Genomic DNA, 13432 nt, shown 5'->3' on the forward strand with positions numbered 1-13432 from the left:
GTTCCATCCTGATTCATTTGAGATAATGGTTTTCTGAATAGAGTAACAGTTGCTCCATTCACGTGTGGGTGATGTGTTGTGCTGTATCTGTATGAATCCTAAGCCAGCAGATACAAACCAGAGTGTTCTTTTATTCTTAGTTTTCTCTGTGAGAAGAAAGTCCAGCATGTTTCTTGCTGCATACACTGCATAAAACACTCTTTTTTAGAATAAGGCTGTTTTTTTTTCCTGCTATGTTGTTTAGGATTTTATAACCATTGTAGCTTTACCTGGCTAAGTCAGTGAGAGTCGGTTATAAACCTCCGAGGGAAGAGCTGTAGCCTTATTTGTTTACAGTGTTCCTTTCTGGGTGCCCCAGGTGGCTCAGTGGGTTAAGTGCCCCACAGGGTCTCATCTCAGGTCAGGATCTCAGGGCTGTGAGATTGCAGCCCACCCCACCCCCCGCGTGTTGTGCTTGAGATTCTTTTCCTCTCCCTCCACCCTTCCCCCTCCACTGCCTCTAAAATAAATAAATACTTCCTAAAAAAATCCCCTCAAGTAGCTTTCAGTGTAGCAGGGAAGATGGACCTGCAAGTGAGTACTTTCAGGGCAAGTTGCTAAGAACAAGGTACCAAAGGTGTATGAGGTGCAGTCATAGAAAAAGAAAGGAACATTGACTTCTCCTTGGAGGTTTGTGTAAGAACCTTCACTGGATAGACGAGGTGAGGATAAGGCAGGATTCCCCAGAGAGGGACAATCTTTTCCTAACCGGAGAGCAAGTCTGGAGCAAGAGAAAGTTATGTGCTAGAAAGATACGGGAACTTTAGGTCCCAGGAATTATCTTAAATATAGATAAGATTCTTTCCCTGAAGGTGTGAGACCAGCATTGAAGCCACTGCCCCAGGAGAGAGCTGCAGGACAGTTAGTTAAAAATGAGAATAAGTTTTTATTTACTTTTTTTGTAGAAGAAGGAAAATTAAAACTTAGTGGAAGAAAGTATTTAAATAACATTCTAAACTTCATCATCTTTATAGTATGAACGTTAGTACATGCTTATTTGAATTTATTTATGTAGTTAGAATCTTCTAGTAAAAGCATAATGGGCCAGATCCTTTTGTAGCTGGGTAATCTCAGATTCTACTTCGCATACCTAGAGAAAGCCTGGTTGTTTACCTGTATTGGTTTTATTTTCTGTCCCCACTCCTGTAAAAGCTCTACCAGGACGGACATCATTTGTTCTGTTCACAGCTGTGTTTGGGGTACAAAGCAAGTGTCGGGTAACTGCTGTTGAGGGGGTGAGGGCGGGTCGTTAGCTAATGGTCACAGGGACCTGCAGCCAGGACTCCAGGAGCCACCGCCTTGGTGTGGTGATGAGTTAGCTGAGCTGCAGGTGTGATCACTGGGAAGAAGTGAAGAGTCCCTTAGGTGTCTACAGAGATTTAAAAAATTTTTTAATTAAATTTTTTTTTCCTTTTAGCACCTCATATTAATTTTCTTTTTTTTTTTTTTACTAACATTGAAACATTTAAAAATTTTAAGTGCTGCTATGCTCCAGATATTTTGATTTTTAGTATATTATTACCGATTTGTTTTGCTACTTCGGAGATAAAATCAGATCCTTGGGTGGAGCGTGGTGGGAGAACTCTGTTTTCTTCTAAAAATGGGGAAACTGAAAATAATACAGTAATGATCACTTCCCAGTGGCTGTTATTTTTGAAGTCAGAAAATACCTTACTCTGACTGCCAACCTAAGACCTTGTTGATTTTACAATATATAAAGTGCTTTCATGTATGTGATTTCGTTTAATCTTAACAACAACACAATGAGGAATGTGTCTTTGTTGTTTTCAGATTAAGGAACACCTAGGTTTTCACTGCCAGATGTTAAAGACCTCTTGTGACCACTATCCTCTCGAAGTAGAGAGTTCAAGAGGGTGTAGACTGTCGCTACCATTCCCCGGGGTCAGACTGCCCTGCTGTCTGGGCACTCACTGTCCTGGTGTGTTCAGGAAGTAGCAGGGTAGTGAAGGGATTCAGACTGATGCTGTTAAGGAATGAAGGCTCTTGAGTCTGGGCTGGACTGTTAGAGGGAAAGAGGGACTGGCTGTATTCAAGCGTCAGCACTAGGGTGAAAGCTTTCGGTTTGTTTTGTTCTGTTTTTAAGGAAAATTGCCCAAAGATGTAGTAAATTGCTGTGGAAGAAACCTTCTCCTGTTCAGGAGTTTCATCTAGATAGCAATTTGGTGTTTAGAGGGCATTTAGTCACGCATTGGTTTGGATTGGCGCCTCTTCTGTTGCCGCCCGTATCGGTGCCAAGGTGTCTGCATCCAGAAGCTCTTTAGTAGGCCTGAGGAGTGTCCAGGAATCCATTAACTGATGAACAGCCTTGCTGGGAACCCCTGGACCTGGTGACTTTAAAGTTCTCTTCCAGTCCCAAGATCTTGTGCTTCCGTGATATTCCAGAACAAAGGCCATCTGAACTATATTTCCCTCATCGGAAATTGAGATTGGTTTGGGGGAAGGAAGTGTATTTGAGGCCGTGATGCTCACTTAGTGTTCTCATAAATTGTGGCCTTTTCCCCTCCTCAGCATCTTCCGCCTTAGCAAACGTGGACCTGGCTTTGGAGCAGGGCATGGCACTGGCCTTGTTCAAGGCCCTGCAGTCTCCAGCTCTGGGCCTTCGAGGGCTGCAGCAGCAGAATGGGGACTGGTACCTCAAGCAGCTCCTGAGCGACAGGGAGCAGAAGAGACAGGTAAAAGTCGGGAGGGCCGACGAAGCCGCGGGCGTTCACACACAGCCATGTGAATCGTGTGTTGTCCTTTAAAGATTTTGATGGGGCCTTTTCCCCTGTAGTTAGAGTATAACCTATGGTTTTTAGTATGACTTTTTTTCCTGCCTGTAGATGTAGGTTTTTAAAATATCCTCAGGTAAAAAACATTGTCTTTTGCTCTCTTTTGCTTTTCCAGTTGTAAGCGCTCTTAAACAGGTACTACCTCCCTCCGAACCTAACCACCCCTTCACTGGAAACATGCTGCTTATCCCCCAACTGAAAGCCATGGGGAAAACCCGAGTCTCTTTTACTTTCTGACTTTGGGGATTCCTACTTAAAAGAAAGCACACGTCACTAGTTTCCTCCGGCCAGCACCGGGAAATGCTTAACGTGCAGGAAGAGTGGACTGTGGAATTGTACTCAGGGGGGTTTGTAGGACAAATGCGAGTACCTTCCTTTTTTGTCTGAATGAGGACAAACAAGCGTACATTTTGCAGACTCCCAGCATATACCAGCCAGAGTAAGCAGCATTCATGTGCTAATGAGTCTGTAAAGCTCTTTGTCAATATTTTGATGCCTCTCACAGACTGGTGTTTTTTTTTAATGTGCTGGTATCTGGAAAGTCACTCTACCCCAGGTCTGGCGGGGGCTTTGGCTCTCAGGAGGACTGCCGCTTTCTCCGCACGGAGCCTGACGCTGTCACTTAGTCCCGTGGTTCTGCGCCCCTGTGACTGCTGAGAATCTTCACGTAAATGTTCTTTGCTTTTCTCAGGGCGGTCAGGCCGATCCCCTGCAGAAGGAGGAGCTCCAGTGTGGCGTGGATGCTGCAAACGGTGCTGCCCAACAGTATCAGAGAAGTACGGGTCCCCTCCCTGAGATCCTGAGTGGGGCTTAGGCCCCTGGGGCGTCTAAGGTCAGCTCCCGTCACTCCAAGCCTGCCAGCCGTAATCGGGTCCCAGGTGCCTCTGGCAGGAGGGCTCCTCTAGTTCGAAGAGTAGAGCCCGAGTCCGTGTGGGCTCACTTCGGCTAGCAAGCACTTGAGCGTTGGAGGCGGCGACGCTTCAGGGCTCGGTGGGTACCTTCTGGACGGTGAAAGAGCGAAAAGGATGCTCCCAATGTGGACAGAGAGGAGAAGGAAGTGTGAGCAGAGATGTGGATGGTGAAAGATGTATTGAGGCAGCAGTGGTTAGAATAAGATCTTTGTAGGCAGCTGGGCCCGAGCTGTGTAAGACAAAGGCGTGGAAAGATTGTGGAAACCTTTGAATGACAGCTTGAGAAGCTGGTACTTGAGTTGTCAGGCCGCCCGGGATGAAAGAGACGTTTTTAGAAAGAGGCGCAGGACGAATTGGAGTGGAAACAACTTTATTAGGACGTGGTTGGCGTAGCGGACAGTTGCCCTGCACACAAAGGGGGAGGCTGCCTTTTTAAAGATGAAAGTTCCACTTCAGACATCACAGCTCACAGTTTATCCACAGCATATAACTCTGTCCTGTGAGAACTGCGTCTCCTTCCCCTCGGGCCTTCCCAAGCCAGCTGCATTTCTGGCCCGTTCTCCGCGCAGGGCTGGCGGCCGTGGCAGCCATCAACGCTGCCATCCAGAAGGGTGTTGCCGAGAAGACCGTCCTGGAGCTCACGAATCCCGAGGCCCAGCTGCCCCAGGTGTACCCCTTTGCTGCTGATCTTTATCAGAAAGAGCTGGCCACCCTGCAGCAGCAGAGTCCTGAAGTAAGTCAGCCCCGCCTGTCTGTCGGAGAGCGGAGCGGAGTGGAGGTGAACTTAATCCCCGCTTCTCAGTGTACTTGGCAGAGCTTTTTTTTTTTTTTTTAAACCAGAAACTTAGACTTTTTATGGCTTAATTGAACCTCTGACTTCCCTTTGTATCCAGGACTGTCTGTTCTCACCCTTTCCCCCTCCCCTTCTCCGTACAGCATAGCCTCACCCACCCCGAGCTCTCTGTTGCCGTGGAGATGCTGTCCTCCGTGGCCCTAATCAACAGGGCGCTGGAGTCGGGGGACATGAACACAGTGTGGAAACAGCTGAGCAGTTCTGTGACAGGCCTTACCAATATCGAAGAAGAAAACTGTCAGAGGTGGGTGTCCAGGGCGGTAGATGGGACGTGGGACGCCGTCACTCTGGACTCTGTCTGTTGGGGGTCAGCTCACTCTCTCACAGCTTTGGGGTTGTGCGTTTGAGCCCCACATTGGGTGTAGAGGTTACTAAACAAACAAACAAACAAACAAAAAAGCACAACCTTAAAAGAAAAAGTGCCATCTTTGCATTTTCTCATTTTGCTGAAGGTAACTCCCCAGTCTCAAAGCTGCCGCCCAGGATGTGTGAGGCTGTCGGAGCGCCTTAGCTGTCTTTGCTCCTTGGATGCTGTGTCTCCGGTCTTCTCCTGCCTGTCACCCCTGACAATCCTGAAGGTCCCTTTTCTTACATTTGCTTAATTGCTTTTTTTGTTGGGGGGCGGGGCAGGTATCTGGATGAGCTGATGAAACTGAAAACCCAGGCACATGCAGAAAACGCCGCGTTTATTACGTGGAATGACATCCAGGCTTGCGTGGACCACGTGAATCTGGTGGTGCAGGAGGAGCACGAGCGTGAGTAACAGGCTCACCCGTCCCCCAACTCCGGGGTGGTCCTAGAAGCCAGGGCGGGAATAACAGATAATTATAGATAATCTAGTCATTTAGGAAATTTCTTTTTTTTGAAGATTTTATTTATTTGAGAGAGAGAGATCGAGAGAGTATGAGATGGGGGAGAGGCAGGCAGAGAGAGAAGCAGGCTCCTCACTGAGCAGGGAGTCCAATGCCGACTCAATCCCAGAACCACAGGAGCATGACCTGAGCCGAAGGCCGTCACGTAACCAACACAGCCACCCAGGCGCCCTCATTTAGGAAATTCTAATGGGGTTAGTAGCGCCTTCCCAGGAACTGAGGTCAAAGGTCAACCGAGTTTTTTATTATACCACAGAATCTTTACAGAAGTAGCACAGCTGCCCGAGATACCTGAGGAGTGAACATTTCTAGTTTTAATTTGTTTTCCTGTGAAAAACAGTCCATTGATTGGTGAGAAGAGCCTTGCCTTAGGGTTGGGGAGCCCTGGGGTGGGATCCACTGTCCACTTATTCATAGTGGAATTTCGAGGAAGAAATCTCTGAGCCTAGTCTTTTCTTGAAGATGTTGAATCAGGGGACTTTTTACGAGCCCTTGAACGCTAACATTTTGTGAATCAGAAATGGTTTCCATCACACATTGGAATGTACTTGAACGCTATACTGTTAAAGCCAGTTTCGTCAAAATTCTCTTTCACGTTAGAGCAATTAAAAATAAAACAGAGACTTGAGGTTTCAATGGGACTACGGATACCAGGGAGTTTATTTTAAATGAAACAAACCAAAAATTTTTAAAAATTTAAATGCTGCTTAATATTACAGGTGGCAGATTGTAATTTGAGTCGTGATAGCACTTGGGTAGATTTCTGATTACTTAGCTTGTTTAAAAATTGATGTGTTTATATCATTTCTTAATTTAAAGATTTTATTTATTTATTTATTTGACAGAGAGAAATCACAAGAGAGGCAGGCAGAGAGAGAGGAAGGGAAGCAGGCTCTCCGCTGAGCAGAGAGCCCGATGTGGGACCCGATCCCAGGACCCTGAGATCATGACCTGAGCTGAAGGCAGCGGCTTAACCCACTGAGCCACCCAGGCGCCCAATATCATTTCTTAATTTAAAAAATAACCTTTGTCCCTTCATATTTAGGGATTTTAGCCATTGGTTTAATTAACGAAGCCCTGGATGAAGGTGATGCCCAGAAGACTCTGCAGGCCCTGCAGATTCCTGCTGCCAAACTTGAGGGCGTCCTTGCAGAGGTGGCCCAGCATTACCAAGACACACTGATCAGAGCCAAGAGAGAGAAAGCCCAGGTGAGTGGAGTGAAGTTGTTCCTTTGTGTTCAGAGAACTTCTTCCGGGAACCAAGATAAAGGTAGGGCTGTTTCCTGGACACCGTTAGATTCAGAGCACTGGCGGGACATGAGATGTGACAGTGCGTGTTCGACTTTGTGTGTGTGCTTGTGTGTGGTTCTCTGTTGTTTTTGTTGTAAACACATCCCTATCTCTATCTCTTTCTCTTTTTTTAAGAGAGGGGAGGAGTGGGAGGGACAGAGGGAGAGGGAGAAAGAGAATCTTAAACAGGCTTCATGCCAGTGTGGATCTTGACTTGGGGCTTGACCTCACGACCCTGAGATCATGACCTGAGCTGAAATCAAGAGTCAGACAGATGCTCAACCAGTTGAGACACCCAGGTGCCCCTCTTCTTGTGTCTCGTTAAGTAAATTCTGTGTCAAAGTGTAAGATCCAAAAAATGTGTAAGTTATGTAAGTATGCAGTTGTATAAATTTTCAAAAGTGAGCATACCTGGGAAAAACTTAACAGAACAGTGTGCTCCATCTTCTACTGCCCCACCTGCTGGGAACCGCAATCCTGATTTTCAACACCACAGTTGATTTTTGGCCTGTTTTAATTGGCCAGTATTAGAATGGTATCTAAGTCCATACATTATGTACTCTTTTGCTTCTGGCAAAATTCATCTGTGTGGTTGCAAGAAGCAATAGTTTGTTCATTCTTATTGTTGTGTCCCATTCCCCTCTGTGGTTATAGATTCTGTTATTGGAAATTTTGAATTGTTTCTCACTTTTTGGCTATTGCAGTCAAATGCTCTACCACTGAGCTATACCCCCACTTTTTGGCTATTGCAAATGATGCTTCTTTAAATATTTTAGTACATGTCTCTTGGTAAATACATGTATCGTTTTTATTAGGTGTACATTTAGAAGTAGAACTTATGCGCCATAGGGAATGCACATGCGTTAAGCTTTAGCAGATAATGTCATGTTTTTATGATAACTTTATTGAGCTATAATTGACATAGCCTAGATCTCACCATTTCAGAGTGCACAGTTCCATGGTGTTCAGTCGTCACAGAATTGTGCGACCACCGCTGCAATCAACTTTAGAACACTTTTATCACCCCAAAAGGAAACCTGGTTCTCATTAGTCACTTCTCATTTTCCCTCAATCTCTCCAGCTCAAGGCAAGCAGCAGTCTACTTCTGTCTGTGGATTTGCCTATTCTGGATATTTCCCGGACACGGACTCATTAACTTGGGGTCCTTTGTGACTGGCTTCTTTCACTTAGCGTGGTTTATCCCAGTTGTAGCGTGTACTGGTAGTACATCCTTTCTTTTTATGTCGAGTTACATTCCGTTGTGTGGCTTTAGCACCTTTTATCCATTCGTCAGGTGATGGACATGGGTTGTTTCTGTTTTATGGCTATTAGGAGCAATGCTCCTATGAACATAGAGACTTTTGTAGCTGATTGTAACACAAACATATCATTTAAAAAGTTTGTCTTACCTCTCAGCTAGTTCGTTGAGGAAATGGACAAGATTTATACCTCCTCTTATCATGTTGCTGAGTAGGAAGTTGCTTTGTATGTAGTAGACCCTCAGATATTCGTTCCATGGTTAAGGCATAATTCTGTTTTTCTAATTGTGATTGATCTCCTTTTAGGTTCTTCCTACCTAATAACAATTTGTTGTTGGAAGGACGATACCTTTCTTTTTTGACTTAGAGGCTCCCTACAATGAGGTTCTGGTTGCAAGCAGAAGAAATAAAAGAAATTCTTTTTTTTTTTTTAATTTTTTAAAAAAATTTATGTAACCTCTATACCCAGGGTGGGGCTTAAACTCACAACCCCAAGATCAAGAGTTGCTCTACTGACAGGGCCAGCCAGGTGCCCCTCTAAAAGAAATTCTTTTTTTTTTTTTTTTTTTAATATTTTTATTTATTTGACAGACAGAGGTTACAAGTAGGCAGAGAGGCAGGCAGAGAGAGAAGGAGGGGAAGCAGGCTCCCCACCAAGCAGAGAGCCTGATGTGGGGCTCGATCCCAGAACCCTGGGATCATGACCTGAGCTGAAGGCAGAGGCTTTAACCCACTGAGCCACCCAGGTGCCCCTCTAAAAGAAATTCTTAATTTAGGGGGTCAGATTCGTTCTCGAAAGTCAAAGGTAGAAAAACAGACCAGGGCTTCTGTGTTATTGGAGCTTTCATATACTCACACCTATGCAGGCTCTATAAGTTTGGTTGGGATAGAAGAGTGTGGGTAATACTATAATGTTGATAGATCCCCTTTGATTCCATTGTCAGGAGAGTAGTTGGCATTACCATGTCCTAATGATATAAATGTGGCAAATACTAGGTTTCATTTAAGAGGCACATGATTGTGCTGAATGTTGAAACACAGCTTCTGTTGTGTATTCAGGAAACTTAGAAAAAGGGATCAGCTGATTTCATTTACTTGGGTGAGAAGCACTTGTCTGTAGGGAGGTTGTAAATTTAGTTCTCTGTCTTAGATATTAATTTGGGATCATTTGGATCAGAGCCACTCAAACTTGGCTGATTGTTAAAACACTTGAAAAGTCATTTTTAAAATACAGATTCCTAAGCTTTAACTCTGTTCCTGCTGATTCAGAATCTTTAACATGGGGCCTGGCTGCAGTAGTTTTGGGAAGGCCAATGGTGGCGGCATTTGTTTTTGCTACCATATAAGTCTGGAAGGAATCTTATGTCTGATGGACAGAGGCGTGGGCTTTGGGCGAATAACCTAGATCTGGTTTGCTTTTTCTCCTCTGAAAAAGGAGAGAGTCGTTGGAGGGTATAACTTGTACCTGCTCTCACTCATGCTGTAAGCCTGACTGCTCCTTTTGTTTGGGTCCTGGCAGTTAAAGTTTTAGAGGATGTGACTAGAGTTTGAAGCATTTCCTTTTGCTGGGAAATAACTTTGAGAGTTCATCAAAGGAAGAGAAGGGAGGGGGGCAGGTTAGAGGAAAATTTGCTTCATACTGCCAGGCTTGGCTTTAGTAGACTGCATATTTGGTAGAATTGGCTTTTTTTAGGCCTTAGCTTAGTAGTTCCTCTAGCCATTTTGGGAGTGGTTTTAAAAATAATCATCTGAGTTCTAAATTTAGCAAGTAAAAGATCTTAATTTAAATTTGGTCTGTAGTTTTCTTGTGATATCTTTGTGTCTGGTTTTGGTATCAGGGTAATACTGGCCTCATAGACTGAACTGGGAAGCATTACTTCCTCTTGGAGGTTTCAGAAGAATTTCTAAAGGGTTTGTGTCGACCGTCTTTAAACATTTGTTAGAATTCACCAGTGAAGTCATGTGGTCTTGTGTTTTGGGTTTTGTTTTGTTTTTGTAGAATGTGTTTTGATTATTAATTCCATGTCTGTATTTGTTATAGGTCAGTTCAGATTTTCTTTAAGTGTTCTCTATGCTTCCTACTCTTTCTCATTGCCTTCTGGGAATTCCATTATGCATATATCGGTATTATAAATGGTGTCCACAGGTTTTTGAGGCTTGGTTCATTTTTCCTCATTCTTTTTTTCTTACTATTCCTCAGACTGGAGATTACTCCTCAGACTGTCTAATTTAAATTGACCTATCTTCAAGTTCACCGATTATTTCTTTTTTTTTTTTGTACTTCTTTTTTTTTTTATCCATTTTATTTATTTTTTCAGCGTAACAGTATTCATTCTTTTTGCACAACACCCAGTGCTCCATGCAAAATCTTTTTTTTTTTTTTAAAGATTTATTTATTTATTTGACAGAGAGAGATCATGAGTAAGCAGAGAGGCAGGCAGAGAGAGAGGAGGAAGCAGGCTCCCCGCTGAGCAGAGAGCCCGATGTGGGGCTCCATCCCAGGACCCTGAGATCATGACCTGAGCCGAAGGCAGCGGCTTAACCCACTGAGCCACCCAGGTGCCCCCTCACCGATTATTTCTTTTACATGCTGAAATCCCTCTAGTGAATTTTTCATTGCAGTTATTGTAATTTTCGACTCCAGAATTTCATTTCATTCTTTTTAAATAAATTTCTGTCTCTTTATTGTTATTCTCTGGTGAGATATTGTTCTTATCCTTTTAGTTCTTTTTTTTTTTCTTTTTAAATATTTTATTTATTTGACAGAGAGAAATCACAGCTAGGCAGAGAGGCAGGCAGAGAGAGAGGAGGAAGCAGGCTCCCTGCGGAGCAGAGAGCCCGATGTGGGGCTCGATCCCAGGACCCTGGGATCATGACCTGAGCCGAAGGCAGAGGCTTTAACCCACTGAGCCACCCAGGCGCCCCTCCTTTTAGTTCTTTAGACGTGGTTTTCTTTAATTCTTTGAGCATATTTGAAACAGCTGAGTTAAGTCTTTGTTTCCTTTTTTTCCTGGTTGAACCATGCTTTCCTGTTTCTCCCCGCCCCCCCCCCACTTTGATAGTTCCATAGAATTGTCTTTCCTTCTTCCTTTTCTTCTTCCTTCCAGTATAATTAACATACACTGTTACATTAGTTTCAGGTATACAAGACAGTGATTCAGCAATTCTGTGCATTACTCAGTGCTCATCATGATGGTGATCTTTAGTCCGCATCACCTGTTTCGCCCATTCTCCCACTCACCTCCATTCTGGTAACCATCAGCACGTTCTCTATAATCGAGAGTCCAGTTTTTTGGTTTGTCTTTTTCCCTTTGCTCATTTGCTTTGTTTCTTAAGTTCCGCATATGAAGGAAATCGTATGATGTTTGTCTCTGACTGGCTTATTTTACTTAGCATCATACTCTCCAGTCCCATCCATGTTATTGCAAAGAGTCCATTTTTTATGGCTTCGTAGTATTCCATTTACCTTATCTCCTTTACCCATTCATTTGTTGATGGGCACTTGGGCTGCTCCTGTAATTTGGCTATTGTAAATAATGCTGCAGTAAACATAAGGCTGCATGTATCTTTTCACATTAGTGTTTTTGTATTCTTTGGGTAAATACCAACCGTGGGATTACTGGGTCATGTGGTAGTTCTGTTTTTTTTTGTTTCTTTGTTTTTGTTTCTTAATTTTTTTTAAAAGATTTTATTGATTTATTTGACAGACAGAGATCACAACTAGGCAGAGAGCAGGCAGAGAGAGAGGAGGAAGCAGGCTCCCCGCTGAGCAGAGAGCCCGATGTAGGGCTCGATCCCAGGACCCTGAGACCATGACCTGAGCCGAAGGCAGAGGATAACCCACTGAGCCACCCAGGCACCCCTTTGTTTCTTAATTTTATTAATTTATTCTAGAGAAAGAGAGAGCGCGCACCTGCAAGAGCGCACAAGCCGGGGGAGTGGCAGAGGGAGAAGGAGACTCCCTGCTGAGCAGTGGGCCCAATATGGGGCTCTGTCCCAGGACCCTGGGATTATGACCTGAGCCCTAAGGCAGATGCTCAATGAACTGAGCCACCCGGGCGCCTGTGGTAGTTCTATTTTTAATTCTTTTTTCTCAAACAAGGGGTCTCAAGTGTTTATTACTGAACCGACCGACTATTGCTGAAGCCAAGTAGCAGAAGAATCATTTCCCCAATAAAACACGTCTGTCGTGGGGCGCCTGGGTGGCTCGGTGGGTTGGGCCGCTGCCTTCGGCTCGGGTCATGATCTCAGGGTCCTGGGATCGGGTCCCGCGTCGGGCTCTCTGCTCGGCGGGGAGCCTGCTTCCCTCTCTCTCTCTCGGCCTGCCTCTCTACTTGTGATCTCTCTCTGTCAAATAAATAAATTAAAAATCTTTAAAAAAACAAAACAAAACACGTCTGTCGTTCAGGTAGTAGTAATGCTCACAGAGAGAGAAAGGATACAAGCTTATGATCTTCATGCAGAATAAATGTGTGCGCCGTCTCGTGTGGGATCCCTCACGAGCCCAGTCTGGGTCTTCAGTTCCTCCCTGGAGTTGTACCTGATTTTATTACCAGTTTTCATCCTTACCCACTGGGGAATGGACTGATTCTGCCTTTGTTTCTTGGCCGGGAGTTGCTTGATCCTGAAAGTCTTATGAGAAGATGCGGTGAGGAACAGTCAGCTGCATGTACCATGATGGTGGAGAAAAGGAGAGAGCTTGGTTTAGCTTTTTGAGGAATCTCTGTACTGTTCTCCACAGTGGCTATACTGATTTGCATTCCCAGCAGTGTAGGAGGGTTCCTTTTTCTCCACATGCTTGCCAGCACTGGTTGTTTCTTGTCTTTTGGGTTTTAGCCATTCTGTCAGGTATGGGTTGATATCTCATGATTTTGATTTTCATTTCCCTGATGATTAGTGACATTGACATTCCTGTGTCTGTTAGCCATCTGTGTGTCTTTGAAGAAATGTCTTTTCATGTCTTCTGCCCATTTTTAATCGGGTTATTTGTTTTTTGCATGTTGAGTTGTATAAATTCTTTACATATTTTGGATACTAACCCCTTATTGGAAATGTCATATGCAGATATTTTCTCCCATTCAGTAGGATTTCTTTTATTGTTGTCGATTGTTTCCTTGCTGTGTGGAAGCTTTTTATTTTGATGTGGTCCCGCAGTTTATTTTTACATTTGTTTCCCTTGCCTCAGGAAACATATCAGAAAAATGTTGCAATGGCCAGTATCAGAAATTACTGCCTGGGCTCCCTTCTAGGATTTTTATGGTTTCAGGCCTCACCTTTAGGTCCTTAATCCATTTTGAGTTTATTTTTTTGCGTGATGTAAGAAAGTGGTCCAGTTTCATTCTTCAGCATGTAGCTGTCCAGTTTTCCCAACACCATTTGTTGAAGAGACTTTTTTCCCATTGCATATTCTTGCCTT

General features: G+C 44.1%; 1 protein-coding gene across 1 annotated transcript in view; it reads left to right on the plus strand.

Moving 5' to 3' along the window:
* Positions 1-13432, plus strand: part of IQGAP1 (IQ motif containing GTPase activating protein 1) — a 103685-nt gene that overhangs the window by 52667 nt on the left and 37586 nt on the right. Inside the window, exons 10-15 of the mRNA XM_046007996.1 lie at positions 2569-2732; positions 3523-3607; positions 4312-4475; positions 4679-4839; positions 5226-5350; positions 6513-6676. Coding sequence (XP_045863952.1) covers positions 2569-2732; positions 3523-3607; positions 4312-4475; positions 4679-4839; positions 5226-5350; positions 6513-6676 — 863 coding nt within the window. The remainder of the gene's footprint in view (positions 1-2568; positions 2733-3522; positions 3608-4311; positions 4476-4678; positions 4840-5225; positions 5351-6512; positions 6677-13432) is intronic.

Source organism: Meles meles, chromosome 6, assembly GCF_922984935.1.
Source record: "Meles meles chromosome 6, mMelMel3.1 paternal haplotype, whole genome shotgun sequence".
Classification (NCBI taxonomy): Eukaryota; Metazoa; Chordata; class Mammalia; order Carnivora; family Mustelidae; genus Meles; species Meles meles.